The sequence below is a fragment of the Gekko japonicus genome, unplaced genomic scaffold, assembly GCF_001447785.1.
Source record: "Gekko japonicus isolate JY-2015 unplaced genomic scaffold, Gekko_japonicus_V1.1 scaffold15, whole genome shotgun sequence".
Taxonomy (NCBI): domain Eukaryota; kingdom Metazoa; phylum Chordata; class Lepidosauria; order Squamata; family Gekkonidae; genus Gekko; species Gekko japonicus.
This window is the reverse complement of record NW_015165830.1, coordinates 1,641,567-1,658,019: the sequence shown is the minus strand read 5'-3', so window position 1 is coordinate 1,658,019 and position 16,453 is coordinate 1,641,567. Positions and strand designations below refer to the sequence as shown.

The following is a 16,453-nucleotide window of genomic DNA, read 5'->3' as shown; positions in this document are numbered from 1 at the left end:
GTTCAGCAGTAACGCGTTTGTGCACATGCGCAGTTCTGCACTTGCGCGCATACCATGGAGGCATAAAAAAATTCACTGGCATGCAGACGGGTGCCGGATGCGACGGGATACCAGCGCTTCCGCAATCAGACGCCCGCCCATGCAGCGCTTTTTCCAGAAAATACTGCACTTTCCCAGGTATCTTTTTACTCCACATCTTTGGCGGGGTGATACAGGTTGCCGACGGGTATGGTCAGAGGTCATTTCGGGGGGATCGCAGTTCCCCCGGGTGAGGTATGGGGGGGTGGGGCATATGACAAAGCCCCACCCCATGCTTCCGGCCCTCATTCAGCCAGAAGGAGGCAGGAGAAGAGGGAGGGTAAGTTGCTTCCTCCCTGCCTCTCCCCACCCCTGCCTGCCTGGGGTCAGGGAGGGCCTTCGCGGGGCTTCCTTGCACTCCCGCCGGCCTTGCAGGTCCACCGCCGGGCCCCTCATGGGGCTCGGCAGTGGAGCTGCAAGGCCGGCAGCAGTGGCCGGGACTGTTGGGGGCGGGGTGTGTGGCCTTATGACACACTTCCGGTGATGTCAGGGGGTGTGGCATATGCTAATAAGTTATGCTAATGAGTTCCCCTAGCTCTTTTTCTATGAAACGACCCCTGGGTGTGGGACACCTGCCAGATGTTCCCGTGTGACCGCGCCCGTAAAATCCGCCCGGCATTCGTCCCTATCGCGTGGCTAATTCTGCGTGTGACCGAGACCTAAGTTAAACTACCTTTTAAACTACCTAAGAAGCTGGAACTTCAGCTTCTCTCCACCTCTTCCTTCCTTGTCTGCCCCTCCTGTACCTGCTGCATTTCAGATGTGTACACAGCAACTGGGAAACAGAAATAGGCAGAAGGGCAGGATTGTGTGGCTCAAAGCACTAGTTGGCAGGGGCAAAAACCACAGCAGCTGCATCTCCCAGTCGGTTGAGAGGTCTGGTGAGGGAAAAAGCATGCTGCACAGCTTGCTCTGGGCCTTCCATTATTCCCAATAATAATAATATTATTCCCAATAATTCCCCCCCCCAGTTGAACTGAAAGAGATGATAACCAGAAACCGAGCGTGTCATTCTTTTGATCTGTTTTTTAAAAATATTTCCACTATTTTGCATGCTAATTTAACAAGCCACCCATATATATACAACTATGATATGTAATTCCATTTCATCATCTGACGAAGAGTGCATGCACACAAAAGCTCACATCTTGAATAAAAATTTGTTGGTCTTAAAGGTGCCATTGGACTCTAACTTTGCTGTATTCCCAATAGCAGCAGCCAAGGCTGAGAGAGACTGCTTGCAAGGGTGTAGACTTTCCAATTTCCCGGGGGGGGGGGGCTGGGGCTGGGACAGAGGCATTGCTTTGCTAGGAGCAAGGGTGGCTCCCGGGGAAGGCTGAGCACCTTCCTGAAAATTTCGCTGGGAGCTGCCGCCCCGCCGCCCCCACGAAGATTACGCCTATGGCTTGCTGTACTTCAGAGGCCTGAATGTGCTGAGATACCAAATCTCATCCCCTAAGAGTCAAGGGGGCATGAGCAAAAGGGGATGGGAGCCAGGTTGTTACCAAGACATGTACATAAAAAGAAAAAGAGAGAGAGAGAGAGAAACAAAACAGTTGGCAAAGGATAGCAGTAGACATAGAGAAAGGGGGAGGGAGAGAGGGAGGGAGCTTCAGCATTAAAAGGCAGGGTGAAGGATGGAATTAATTCAGGCCCTCAAAATACAGCACCAAGGCCCATTTGTCAACTTGTCCTTCCCTGTCAGGGAGGACAGAAACTTTATCTGATGGCATCAGATGCATTTCATTAGTATGTTGAGGCAGATGAGAGGGAGACAGCAAAGGGTGCGAAATCTGTCCACTGGTCTGTTTTGCTCCCTAACACCAATAAAAGATGGTTTAGATTGGCAGAGGGGAGCTTCATCTATTCAAGTTCCCCACATAAAATATTCATGGAGCTTTATCACTTTGAAAGACTGAGGAATTTCCACTGATTCCAGCAGACTTCCTATGCTCACTTAGGGATGCCCATTCAAGCCGGGGGAATTGCAGCCCAAGAGGCAGGCGGCTGTTATGTACTACAAGATGTTATGGAATATGGAAGGGGCCCTCCTTCAGGTAGATCCACCACTTGCCAGTTCAGACAAGGGCCTCCCCTTGTCCTCAGCTGAGTGGGATCTTTAAAATATATTTATAATCCTTCACATTTGCCGAAAGGTTATGTGTAAGATTTTGAAAAGGTTTCTGGCATAACAACATGCACAGGCATTTGAAGGAAAGTACAGCTGCACACATAGACACACCTCATTACCAAGCAACTTCCTACTACAATCCATGTTAATTAGCCTAGCTGTGGACCCCCAAGGGACTCTGCTCAGATCCACAGAAACACAAAGGGAGGCACCAGGACTGTAGTAATGGGGCCCAATGTGCCCTGCCCCAGCCCCTCCTCTCCTGGTCCCCCCCTCCCCCAGGCAGCCCCGGCTCATGCGGCTGATGCAGTCCTGCGAGGAGCCACAGCTGCCGGCTGGGACGCCGCGCCTGGCCCAGACCACACTTCTTCGGCTGGGATGCCACGCTCCTCCACACATCCCTTCCAGGTTGATAGCTGGGACGCCCGCTGGGACTCCATGCTCCTCCTCCTCGTCCTCTGGCACTGGCGCGTCACCCCATTTACCCGCCCGGCACAGCACACCTATTCCCGGACTGTCTTTCTTTCTTTCTTTCTTTCTTTCTTTCTTTCTTTCTTTCTTTCTTTCTTTCTTTCTTTCTTTCTTTCTTTCTTTCTTTCTTTCTTTCTCCAAGCCAGGGTCTTCCTCTGCACTTGCTGAAAAGTAACCTGCAGGCTGGGAGGGGGGAGGCTGAGCGCACTGAACAAGTGCAGTCCGGGGAGAGGCGAGGCAGAGCGTGCTGTGCCGAGCTGGGCAGGGGGAGGTGCCAGAGGTAAACAGGGTGGTGCCGGAGGAGGAGGAGGAGGAGTGCTGTGTCCCAGCAAGTATCCCAGTGACCAACCTGGGAGGGGGAGGAGGAGCGCAGCATCCCAGTCAAAGAAGCGCGGGCCGGGCCGGGCCATTTCTCTCACTGCATGGTTTTCCTGTTTGGGTAAAGCCATTTTTTACATTAAGATGTTTAGTTTATGGTTTTGTGATGTCATGCCCCCCAGTGCCTCCCACCTAAAATTTTCTGGCTACGGGCCTGGGGGACACTTGTACATTGGACACATAATTGCTGGTAACTACCGGATTTCTCTGACCCTGATGCTGGGAAAGATTGAAGGTCAAAGAAGACGGGCACGGCAAAAGATGAGATGGTTAGACAGTGTCATAGATGCAACGAACATGAAATTGAGCCAACTTCAGAGGACAGCGGAAGACAGGAGGGCCTGGCGTGATCTGGTCCATGGGGTCGCGAAGAGTCGGACTCGACTGTGTGACTGAACAAAAAACCCCGGATTTCTCATCCACAGCTGTCGTGGCTTTTGTGCTGTGTATCATACCAAAGATAACCATTATGGCTTTGGTTGAAGATCTCCACCTTTTAAAAAGTAACTCTTCTAAAATATCCATACACTGCACAAGTAACTACATACTAGCGGGGGGGGGGGGGGAAAAGTTTAAAGAAAAAAAACAAGAGGGGGGGGGGGGGGAGCAAAGTTATAGAGAAAGATACTGATCTTGCAGCAGTCCAGTTCCCAAGCTAGGAGTCCATCTAGGCAGAAATGACCCAAAAGGGAAAATGGCACAATCCACATGAAGTTGCAATACATGGGGACAGAAATAGGTGATTGGGAACTAGATAAAAGGTGTACTTTGGGGACAGATGCTGATGCTAGTTATCGGGCAAGCAGTCATGTCCACAAAGAAAAGATTCTTATTCTTTCCAGGTTTGGGAAGACAGGTGTCCATGTATGTCACCTGCCTGATTGAAGGAGAGAAAGGGGTGATTTAGGGTTCTGGGAAGGGAGTGGTATGTTGGTGGAAAGTTTTGGACCGATCGGTGCATAGCGAACAATTCCATGTAGTACAAGTTAAATCAAACTAATTACATGATGCACGTGGCATGTAACATGGCAGGTTTCTTTTGTTCCTAAAGGTGCACTAATTCATCACAGAAAGTCCTTGTTTACTGATGGCACAATACTGGGCAAGGCAAGTTCCTCCCATAGACAGCCTTATTCCACTCCATTTAGCATTGATGGTGTTAGATTCAGCCCTACTCACTCTACCTTTTGTCATGGAAACTGGGTTTCATGATCCAGTGTGACACAAAGGCTGATTTCGCACTAGAGCTGCCCCGATGTTGCGCCGCTGTTTGCCCCGATACTATTGGTCAATTTCACACCCGAAGCTGCGGGGCTGCATTTTGACCTGCGGCTTCGCCCGATTTTCCCCGCAGGATCACAAAACTGTGGAGGAAATCGGGCGAAGCCGCGGGTCAAATGCAGCCCTGTGGCTTCGGGTGTGAAATTGACCAATAGTATCGGGGCAAACGGCGACGCAACATCGAGGCAGCTCTAGTGCGAAATCAGCCAAAGAAGAGTGGGCCCCAGCATCAAGCTGGGGGGAGGAGATAAAGTATAGCAAATCCTGTCATTATCATACGTTTTAAATGCATTTATTTCATACTTCAGATATATATCACACGTACAGTATTGCATTTCTCACCAGAAGTACACATTGTTCATGTTCACTGAATCTGTGCTTGATCATGGAGTGGGCCAGGCAGATCACAATTATTCCGAGAATCAGCCCATACCCCAGTATGAAGTCCTAGACCCATCAATCATTTGCTGTGTCAAAAGGCAAGCACAGCTGTATATGTCAAGCATAGCATTGCCAATCTTTCTGGAGCATGACAGCAAGATGTCAGTTCCCCCCCCCCCAAGATGCAGCTCACTTGCTCAGTGCCACGCTGTGAAGTGCTAACTTGCATAATATAATGTGTGCCTGTTTTTAATCCACCAAATGATAGTTCTTGCACAAAGTCATCTCAAATAGCTATGTGCAAAGGGTAATGTTTCACAAAAAGGTCTTGTGACTTGTGTAAAAGGACATTAAATTATTTCCCCCATGGATATTATAACTAGTAATTTCAGAAGTGCCTGTTTTCCATAATTGCTGTTTTGCAATTCCTCCCCAAAACCCTAAGAGGACTCCTCAGTTCATTGCAGGGATAATTCTCTGTGCCCAACTTGCCTCCCTTTTGTTTATTTTAGTGCCTGAAGCTTTTGGCATAGATGAAGGTTGGTGCTGGAGAAATACGAGAAAGGAAGTGACAGCTTCTGTTTCACAACTGGAAGGAGGAGGGGCAGGTCTAAGAAAGCCCCATCTGCCTTGGAGGGACTGTCAGGAGCCAACGGGAAATCTATGTCCTCACCTTGCACTGAGCAGTAGTCTCTGGGGGAACTGTACAGAGTGGGAGGCAATGCTTCCTTAGCATCATCCTTCTTTTAAGGGGAAGGAAAGGTTTGTGCCCCAAGGCCCTGGAACTGGGAGGTATGGTTTGGCCCACGCCCCTCACCTCTCAGATGCTGAAACAAAAAATGTCCTACAGAGCAAGGAGCCCAGTGAGGGATTAAGACACAGGAGTTGGTGGAGGTCAGTAGGTGCAGAGCAGAGGCAGGGAAGTCTCCAGATCGAATCTCACCCCAGCCACAAGCTCAGAGTGTCGCCTTTAAACAAACTACTGACTCTGCGTGAAGTCACAGTAGTCGATCACACTTGCAACACAGGGATGACAACACTGGCTGATTTTAGGCTACTGTATAGATCACTGAGATAACGTATGTGAAGTGCTTTGAACACCTCAAATGTGCTTTATATTTGCTATTATAATTATTGTCCATTGATCCATAGTTAATGCAAATCTAATCTACAGTTAATGCAAATCTAAGTAAACAGCGTTCCGTGCGCCTTGGTGTTTAGTCATGCCGGCCACATGACTACGGAAACGTCTTCGGACAGCGCTGGCTCTTCGGCTTTGAAACGGAGATGAGCACCGCAACCCTAGAGTCGGACTCGACTGGCTTTCGAGCAAGGGAACCTTTACCTTTACCTAAGTAAACATACATTTTGTATTGCCTGTGTTTATATTCCCTAATATTTACTTTTTTGTATATAGCTGCATTCTGCAACCCCACAAACAGTTAAAGTGGCTTTAAGCCCCACTGAAATAAATGAGATTTATTTTAGTTGCATTCTGTATAGTCTGCTTTCTCACTGAGACTCAAGGAGGATTACACAGTGTAAGCAGAGTAAGTCTATGCCGAATTGCCAGCAGAGACAATGGAAGTTTTCCTTATCCAGAGAGGACTTTCCAGAGAGCAATGATTTTAGCACCCTCCCTCCCTCCCTCCCTTCCATGGCTGAAATTCACAGTGTTTAAAGAGTTTGTAAAAATGTACCTGAGAATACAAATGAGGCCCAGGTACATTTGGCATTCCCTGTCGAACAGACTTGAACTTTGGTCACGCAAGCCAATGTTTTCACTGCTTTCCCCTACTTAAACCACAGGAGCAACCACCAGCTGTTAGACAAGAGATCAACCAGGGAGGGAAGAGTGAGCCCTCCAAGAAACTATTGCACAATGCAGGCTGAGGGCCAAACCAGTCATGGTGGCATCCACAAGTCTGAACTGTGAACACCACCAGCATTTTAAGGGGATTTTAAAATGCCATAGTACAGCAGTGTGAGGCAACCTTGTCCCCCCTCACGCCTGCCGAAGTGCTAAAACGGGTGTGCGTGCACACAGACACAGCAATTTCAGTACTGGAAAGGCATGGGGGGGGGGGCAGAACTCTCATCCCACTGCATTGTGGCATTGATTCAGATTGGGCCCTCAGAACATTTTTAAAAATCATCTCATTGGGCTTTAAAATGGCACTGGGGTCCACAGGTCAGTCTTGGGGACACTCGCATGTCTAGTTTGGTCCTGACACTCTAACTGTTACCCCACACTAGCTCTCATATTTGAGTATCCATACCACAGTACAGATAAAGTCCTGGAAGATCAGCCTAGCTAATCCTTGCCACTGAAAGTTCAGAGCCCTATAAATAGCCAGCAAATTACCTAACAAAAGAGTCAACTTCTCCAGATACTATGCGTAATAGAGATATATGTATGACTGTGTTAAACAGGGCTTTTAAGTGTTTCTGTGTGTGTGACTTAGGCTGCAATCCTAAAGAAAGTTTCCTGAGAGTAAGTCCCATTAAATAACATTGGATTTACTGCTGAGTAGACCTCCATAGTATTAAAATACCCTAGCCCAGAAAGGGGAGGTTTTAAATTCTGGAACTGCTGGGGCAAATTGAAGCTTTGGCCAGAGAGAAACATCTAGCACTGAATATCAGTTTGCCAGAGGGAGTGCTGAGGAAACTTAAAGGTAAAGGTAAAAGTTCCCTTGCTCGAAAGCCAGTCGAATCCGACTCTAGGGTTGTGGTGCTCATCTCCGTTTCAAAGCCTAAGAGCCAGCGCTGTCCGAAGACGTTTCCGTGGTCATGTGGCCGGCATGACTAAACACCAAGGCGCCACGGAACGCTGTTACCTCCCCACCGAAGTGGTACCTATTTATCTACTTGCAATTTCTTGCTTTCGAACTGCTAGGTTGGCAGGAGCTGGAACTAGAGACGGGAGCTCACTCCATCATGCGGCACCCGGGTTTCGAACTGCTGAACTACTGATCTTCCACAGCCTGCAGTTCAGCGTCTTAACCACTTGAGCCACCGCACTTACTGGCCCACAATAAAAATGAAAGCTAAAGGCCCTGGTCACACGCGAGGATTTGGGCTGGGAGAGGGACGGAGCAGATGCGCGGCAAATGGGCGCGATCCCACGGCAACATCTGGGAAGCGTTGCCTGGCTGTCACCGATCCGTCCCTCCCGCCCAAAACTCCGCACTAAAAAAGAACCACCTACCTGGGTGGTTCATCCGGAAAGGCCGCGGCAACTGCGGCTGTGGGATCGCCGGCGCGTCCTTTCGCCAGCGCATCCCCGGCTCCTGGCCAAACTGCGCATGTGTGAGCATGCGCAGTTCGCCAGCCTCCCCCTCCCACCGTCGCTTTCTCCCCGGCATCTGATTGTGCCGGGGAGCAACGAGACCGCAGCTCAGGGGATCCGTGGGATCCCGCCGCGGCGTCTCTAGTTTGGTGCGGCTCAGATTAGCCGCACTTCGGCTGTCGTTTTTCCTGCCGTGTGGCAGGGACCAAAGTGACAGACCTGGTTGATCCTACATAGAAGCTTAACCCAACATGCTGCCTCCCACTTGGTGTCTTTTCAAAATCACTCTTGGGATATCACAATGCGATTGATGTATCTGACAAAGAGTCCAGCTGGGCAGACACAATGGAGCAGCTATCAATCGTGGTGAGTAAGAACAGCCATAAATTTTAAACTGACAGTATGTTTTGTCCAAGTAGAATGAAGTGCTCTACAAAGCCACTGCTGAAACCTCCCAGTTCTCTGGCTTTTTTGCCTGTTGGGACCAGGGCAGGAATTGTGTGTGGCCTGCATTAGTTCACACGGTAAGTCACTGACAAATTGAGAAAAATCACAGAGCTGGAAAGATCAATGGGCCTTTACAGACAACAAGAGGGATGTAGTTGGTACAGCCGAAAGGGAGGAAGTTAGCTCAGTTCACTGCCAGCATTATCTCCATGAACAGCCTTGATTGGTTTTAACTGTTCAAGGGACAATCGGGTTTTTTGATGTAATCTTGCCTGTAAGCGTTCTTCGCTAAGGGACATTCCACACAAAGGCATGAAAAGGTGCCTCTGCTATGGAAGCAGTCGTTAGCAGGGCAGAGGCAGGGTGGAATGGCCTCCACATGGCCCTGTCCCCACCCCCTTCCCCTGGTGATTTGTCACATAAGTGCAGAAGCACCAAGATCACAGTGATCATGATCACGACTCACACATACCCCACTGGGCAACCCCCCATTCCCCTTCACAACAGAGCCACGGTTAAAGAGACACACAAAAAACCCTCCGCATGTCAAAACGCCACTCTGAAGGCAGACCTTAGCTCCACCCCCTCCTTGTATTGGTTGTGGATAGAGCCTCTGCATGGAGCCTTTGGAGTGGATCCTGCCGCTGTCCTACCACTCCACTGAGCAAAGTTTGAAGCTTTCCTACAGCCTAAAGAGGAAGGGCCATTTAGGCTGTGGTCACACTGGAGGCTTGGCGCAATATGTCCGTGCCTCTATTTGCTGTGGTTTAAATAGTTTTGATCAGACATCCCACCCTGAACCAGCTTCACTGCGCACTTGCCCCATGGTTGATCATTCAGATTGCTGTGGCATTCTTTTTTTGTCTTTCACCCATGTGCATAAGTGAACATCTGAAGCTCCAGCTCATTTTCGACAGCCTACTCCGGCCCCTCTCAGCCTCCTTCCCTTCCGTGGAACACATGGGGTGTGTGTGTAAAGTGCAGATTTATATGAGAGCAGTCCCACTGACATTAGTGCATTTACCCTTGTGTCAATCATGGGATGCTCTCAGAAACAGGTGAGAGTGGGTTTTTTTGGGGGGGGGATTTGTCACTCGAAAACAACTCCCCTGGGGACTCCCAATCCAGAATGACTACTTGGCCGCGGTGACTGACAACGCTGGGGCGATTATATGCTTATGTGAACATTGCTGCCTGATCCAAAAAGGAAAAAAAAGGAGGTGGAAATGGAGGGGAAGGTTCAGACTTCCCAAACAGCTTGACTTTGAAAGAGAGGAGTTCATACAGCCGGAAATGCAGAGTGGAAGTGCTGGCATGCGTAAATACCAGACTTTCCCCGGTGCCTGATTACTCCTCTTCCGAAGCGAGGCAAAATGGGGTGTGGATGACTGGGGCACAGAAGGCCGATGTTGTTGGTGCCAGTGTCAAAGGGGAAGAACCTTGGGGTGTTTCTGGATGCCTCAGTAACTATGGAGGCCCAGGTCACCGCCACTGCCAGGTCTGCCTTTTTTTCACCTGAGACAGATCACGCAGTTGGTCCCCTGGGAATCTGTCTACAGTGACCCATGCAATGGTCACTTCCAGGCTGGATTATTGTAATTCTCTTTATACGGGGCTGCCATATGAGATCGGGGCCCTGTGGGGTCTTTTATAGTTCTGCAGGGCCTGCAAGGTGGAGCTCTTCTGCCAGGCTTTTAGTTGAGGCAGCAGGCGTCTCCCCACAATATTGGGCCTCCCCTTCCGCAGGTCAGATCTGTATCACCATCTGGGAACCCCAATCTGAAAAAGACCTCATCTGTTGATGCTCTGACTAGTAACATGGGAATTTTTTACTTTATCTTATGTATTTTAATTGTTTTTAAACTGTTTGTATATGGTATTTGATGGAACCTGTCCTGAGCCTGCTATGTGGGGAAGGTGGGACACAAATCTAATTAAAAAAAAAATTGTCTGATCATGCTCTTTAAATCCACAAAGGTAACACAATTGCATCGGCACAAACTGCTCATGTGACCACAGCCTTAGACTGGAGGAAGCATCCCTAGGCTGGAGGATGGCCCCTTGTAGGAATTCTGGATCCATGCCTCTGCCCACAGCCACCCTGCCCTTTCCCCCTTTAAGTCGTAACATAGCAGGTTTTTCCTTTGCTCTGTTTTAAAGGGGAAAGGCACAAGAGCCTCACGAGTCCTGCTTGGAATGAGCATGACATCATATGGATGCTCCTCCAAACGTGGGAGCATCCTGCTGCTCAGATGGGGCAAAAGTCCTAAGTAGAAACCATCTAGCCTAGTCTCAGGAGCTAAGCAGGGTTGGCCTTGGTTATTATTTGGATGGGAGACCACCAAGGAGGTGCAAGGTCACACTGCAGAGGCAGGCAATGGCAAATCACCTCTGAACATCTCTTGCCTTCAAAACCCCCATGGGGTCGCCATAAGTCAGTTGCCACCTGAAGGCAACTCCCCCCCCTCCAAAAAAAAAGAAAAAAGAGTGCTTGCAGAGACTCATTAACCACACAGGATACAGTCCTTTCATGTTCTATACTAATCCAGACACAGAATCACAGAATAGTTGCTCCAGTCCAACTCCCATGAATGAAAGGATCCCCCAAGACACTCCTTGGAGACAATCTCATCTTTAAAAATTCCAAAGAAGGAGATGCTACAGTTTCACTGCACCTTTTGTTCTATTGGCCAACTTTGAAAAGTGTGAGCCTCCACTGGAGAAGGGGAAAATGTTTTACAAAAGAAGAAAGGATTCCAGAGAAATAATGACCTCTTTAATTTAATTTATATCCCTGGAAAGTGATTACAACAAATAATGAAACAATTCATTTCTAAATATCTAGACCAACACGGGGTGATTGCAAGTGTTTGGCATGAATTTGTTAAGAGCAAATCGAGGCAAGGAGTTTCCTTCACTGATGGGATAAGCTCATGTAGTAGATAAGGGGAATGTAATGAATATCACATATCTTGACAGTTCTGCCTCTTCAAAGCCCTGCTATCTTTGTCCTGGCAGGGGAATAGCTTGTAACTATGCATCTGATGATATCTTTTGCTGCCAGCCCTTCTTGATACCCTTTCCCTTTAATATTTCCATCTACATGACTTGTGCTGCCAATTTCCAGAGCAAATTGCAAAATATTCTTTTCAAACTCTTCATTTTTACATCTACTGCTAAACTTGGCCTTACCTTTTTTCACCTATATCTCATGCCTGGCACAATCTTTGTTTTCTCAGCCAGGTCTTCTGTATCAGTAACTATCAGGAGAAAAATCACTGGATCTCAACCCACCTTCTATGTTTGGTTCTGCTGAGGGCTAAGTCAAAACTATTCATTGGCCCCGGTCACACGGCAAAGTTGCCGCGGGAGAGGCACGGGAGTCCCACGGATTTTCCAGGCGCAATCTCACCCCAACATCTGGGAAGTGCAGTGCTCACGTGGCGAACTCGTGGCTCCCCGCCGAAGGTGCAGAGTTAAAAACTAGTACCTACAAGGTACTAGTTTCCTGAAACCGCAGGCCAAGGGCGGGCATCTGATCGCGTTCCGGGTGGACTTACGTGGCATCCGGCGTCTGCCGTTGTTCGTCTCCGCAGGTTGCGCAACAGCGCCCAACAGAGCATGTGCACAAAGAGCAATTGCCAGTGCAATCGCGCGGCGTGGCTTCTGTGCCACGCTGCAGGATACCCGTCTGATCGGCACTTCCCCCGAACCACAGGACCTCGACCGGGACGTGTGCTTGGGCAGCCATGCATTAGTTTCCTCCGGGGCATTTAGCCACGCCTCCCCCCCCCCGCGATATCTGGCCCGTGTGACCGCGGCCATTGTTTTTCATTAAGATTTTCATTGCACTTTCCTGCCGTCACTGTCTATCCCTAGCTGGGTGGAATTTCCCAAGTGACTAATTCAAGAAAGAAAAAAACAAAGGCAATCAGCAAAAATTGAATCAAACGGCCATCGGGAAAATAATGGCACCACATAGGATAAAATAAGGAGTATTTGCAATATGTTGAGGGAAAGATTTCTAAATCCTAAAAACTACTATTTTCAACTTAAAAATAGAAACTGGAGAGTATCTGGCACAGACTTAATTATGCATAAGTAACCCACATGTGAATTAAAACCTCTCCATTATCACTAGTACATATGAGCTGGAATTTCCTGAAAAATAAGTCAACAGCCTTCTTGCTAAAACTCAGAACCCATCATCCATTGCCATTACCACATCTCTTCAGTCCTGTTGACCATACCTAAAAAAGCAGAGGGTGAGACAGTCCCATTGCTTCTTGCCACCATAACGCTGATGCCAGTCTCCACAAAGGGCACGGAGAAATCTACTATTTGTGAGCGTTCCTCATTGATGGTAAGGGATCCAATGGCCATGTCTGCTCGCTTGTAATACACCTGGGGGAAGAGAAAACAGAGAGTATGAAATGATGTAAACAAATTCTCTCTCTCTCTCTCACACACACACACACGCACACACACACACCAAAAACACAACAGACCTAGTTCTGTGCAACTGAGGCCCCGGTCACATGGCAAAGTTGCCGCAGGAGAGGCACGGAAGGTGGGCGAATTGTCCGGGCACAATCACACCTCAACATCTGGGAAGTGGAGCGCACCCGTGGCTTACCGCCGACAATGCGCGTTAAAAAACTAGTACCTCTAAGGTACTAGTAAACGTTTGCCACGGGCTGCCTTCAGATGCCCATGGTGTGACCACGCCGGCATGCGGCATTCCCCTCCGGTCCCTCGTTTACCCACCAGCGCTGAGAGAAGGACCTGTGGTGTGCCGCTGGTGCGTCTGATCACGTAATCGCGAATCAAACTGCGCCTGGGCAATTAGCCACGCCTCCCCCCCACGATATCTGGCCCGTGTGACCGGGGCCTGAGAAGAGCATCTCGAGCCCTTCACTGACCCATTCGGCATTGCTTAGCAAATGGAAGAGATTGGAGGACTATCCACATGAAAGCATCACCCGTATTTAAACAAACATCTTTGTACACAGAAAGCTATAGCATGACAAGGAGAAAGCCTAGCTGCCTCCCTGGCACACTTGCTTTCTATGGGTATGGCTGCTCGGGTTGGTTCCCAGCCACATCAGCCCACTGTTAGCTGGCTGTGTCCATCTGCCACCATACTCATGAATCAGCCCCGATCATTTTTTCAGCATGCCAGTACAAGTGCTTGGGGATGCTTGTGGTGGTGGTATGGTGAATTTGGGCTAGATTCTGTATGTAAGGGGTATCTTGTAAGGGGTGAATCACATGCCTGATACCTTATTTATGTTTATAACAAACCTTCCTGAACATATAGTGGGCCAAGGAAGCAGCCAGGCTAGAACCTCCTCCCTGACATGCTTAAGCTTTTTTTTTTTTTTTTAGTATGGCTGGTGCCATTGTCTTTTCCCTTTGTTCCTATAACAAATAATTGTTTTAGCATTGTTCTGTCTTAGGAACATTGTGAGCAGATTCTCAGCTACCTAATTATATTTTGTTCCACTTTTGCAACTTTTAAGAGAGAAGAAATGACTGTTTCCATAACTGTATCAAGGTTCTGTGTGTTCCCCACACCCTAATCCAGCTCTTGGGACCATGTAGGGTAACAGACCCATCAGGATTAGACTCTGCTTCCCAGAACCATGGGAGCCAACACCACAAATTAGTGGAGACAGCTCACACAAAGGCCTAAAAACAAAACAAAAAATCTTGTGGTACTTTCAAGGCTAACGGGGTTATCGATGCAGAAGCTTTTGTACCACATGGATCCTTAGTGGGGTTTGGTGAAATACACTCACATGGCTACACTACCGGAATCAGTCACATCTCTTAGAATGACATAATACCTCCATTCTACAATGCAAAGGGTCAGGCTCACAGAATACAGCTATGCTAATTTATGAGATTTGGGGGGCAGGGCTTGGCTGGGAGAACAAGAGCACAAAAGTTTGTATTTGAAATTATTCTTTGAAGGATATGTTTTAAAAATCTCCAGGAGTAATGTAGTCCTCCACTACATCCATTCCTTCCCTTCCTACGCACACTGCCCATACATGGGGGGGGGGGGGGCTGGACAAAATGCCTTCTAGTGTGTCCCCTCCCCAGTACACCACCTCCTCTTTCTTGCACATGTGCAGGAAGGAGTGGGATTCTTGTATGTCCCTTTAAACCTCACTGATGCTTGCTGGGGTATAAAGAACAGAAAAAAGCTGTGCTCCACTGACTCAAATGTCTCTCTCATGGGGCTAAAAAAATTGCCCCAGAAGCCCATGCAGTGTCACAGGGGCTTCTGGGTAATTTCCCATTTCCTCTAGGAAGTGGACAAGCAAAGTTTCAGGAAAGGTTGATGGTCCCACTGCCAGCCAAGACCCAACCCCTGATGCCAGCCCTGCCCATGGGAGTTTTGGATTGCTGTTTCTCCCTTCCCTGTTAGCAGCAGCCTTGCCACGGGTCCACCCAGTGGCAGTGGCAGAGGAAGGTTTCGATCAGGCCAGCAAGATACCAAGATGTTTATTGCATTACCTTCCAGTCATAGCAAACATTTAAAAAAGAGTAAAACATAACATAAAAACGACAGGTAACCATTAAAATCTAAATATCCATTAATACTACTGATATTATTCAATTATACATACATAAAATACCCCTTACAGATTATTATTGGATATCATTTATCTATTATTAATCATATCCAGCCAGATTTTCCTCCTGCTAATGGCCATCCATCCATATTTTGCCACTTTGAGGGTAGTTTCCCTATTCCTATCAGCTAACATTATTGTGACATAGTCCCTTCTGGTTTTGCCTGGCAGGCTATCAATTATAGGTTTAATATACATTTCCCTAAGATACTCATATATTTTACAGTCAAAGACTACATGCACAAGGGACTCAACACTCCCATCTCCACAGGGGCATAAACATTTTTCATATGGTATCCTCTTATATTTACCTTCCAAAACAGCAGACGATAGGGTCTCATAACGTAGTAAAATAGAAGCTCTCCTATGGTCAGGGTTTTCTAAGCTGTTTATGTAAGGCAACAGTGAGACCTTATTCATAGTACTTCTCTCCAATATCTTGTTGCTAACTCTAGTCAGGTCATGTTGCCTTTCCACATCTAGAATTCTTTGTTTGACCAATGCCTTAGCCTGTACTGTATTCATAGACAGTAGATATTGTTGAGACAAACCATAGAAACCTAATTTATCACTCCCAGCATTTTTTTGCCTTAACTTGCCAAATCTGTATATCTTAGCCTGCCCACCCCCACCCCCCTTAAATTCAAACATCCAATAATATTCATGCACTGGGAGCGTTGAGAAGAAAAAAATGAATTAGAAAACAGACTCAAATTTGAACTAGGGAGATTTGCTTGATAATTCCCCCCAAAATTTGTTTCTGTTGCTGCTTCTAGACTTTCCTGACTTTGCAGGCGTATCATTTCCTCACTTGTTGGTAATTTTCATAGGCTGACAACCTGATGCAGAAATAATTTGTGTTTCTGAAAATAGCTTAGATATGAATATGAATGTTGTAATGTATACAAACAGCCTCTGGGGGGAGTTTCTGCTTTGCATGTCCTTCGGTTTTGCCCTGCAGGGTCCCTGTATGTAAGCGAGTGGCTGAGCAAGCTGACTGAGAGGCTGACTAAGGGCCAAGCCAGAGAGAGGATGGGTCAGAGAGCCAAAAAACCCCAACAACAACAACCCTTCTTGAACTGAAGCAAAGCTGATGTGTCGTGTCGTTCACAGTACTGCAACGAGTATTCGGTTAAAACTCAGGGCTGTGTGTCTAAAGCCCCCCTGCCTAATGGCAAGGCAAGCCCCACTTTCTCGCTCAAGGAGGCTTAACCGCATTTGTCAACAGGCTTGCTCCAGTGACTCACAGCAGTTTGAAACGTGTCCACACCACAGCAGCCAATTTAGATGGATTTATGGCTCCTTCCAGGGATGATGCAGAGCAGCAGGAGCAAAGTGGAGTTTGGAGAA

At 47.9% G+C, this 16,453-nt stretch overlaps 1 protein-coding gene across 1 annotated transcript in view; it reads right to left on the bottom strand.

Moving 5' to 3' along the window:
* GRIN2C (glutamate receptor, ionotropic, N-methyl D-aspartate 2C) overlaps positions 1-16,453 on the bottom strand; it is an 84,592-nt gene that overhangs the window by 20,830 nt on the left and 47,309 nt on the right. The window contains exon 6 of the mRNA XM_015410721.1: positions 12,710-12,863. Coding sequence (XP_015266207.1) covers positions 12,710-12,863 — 154 coding nt within the window. The remainder of the gene's footprint in view (positions 1-12,709; positions 12,864-16,453) is intronic.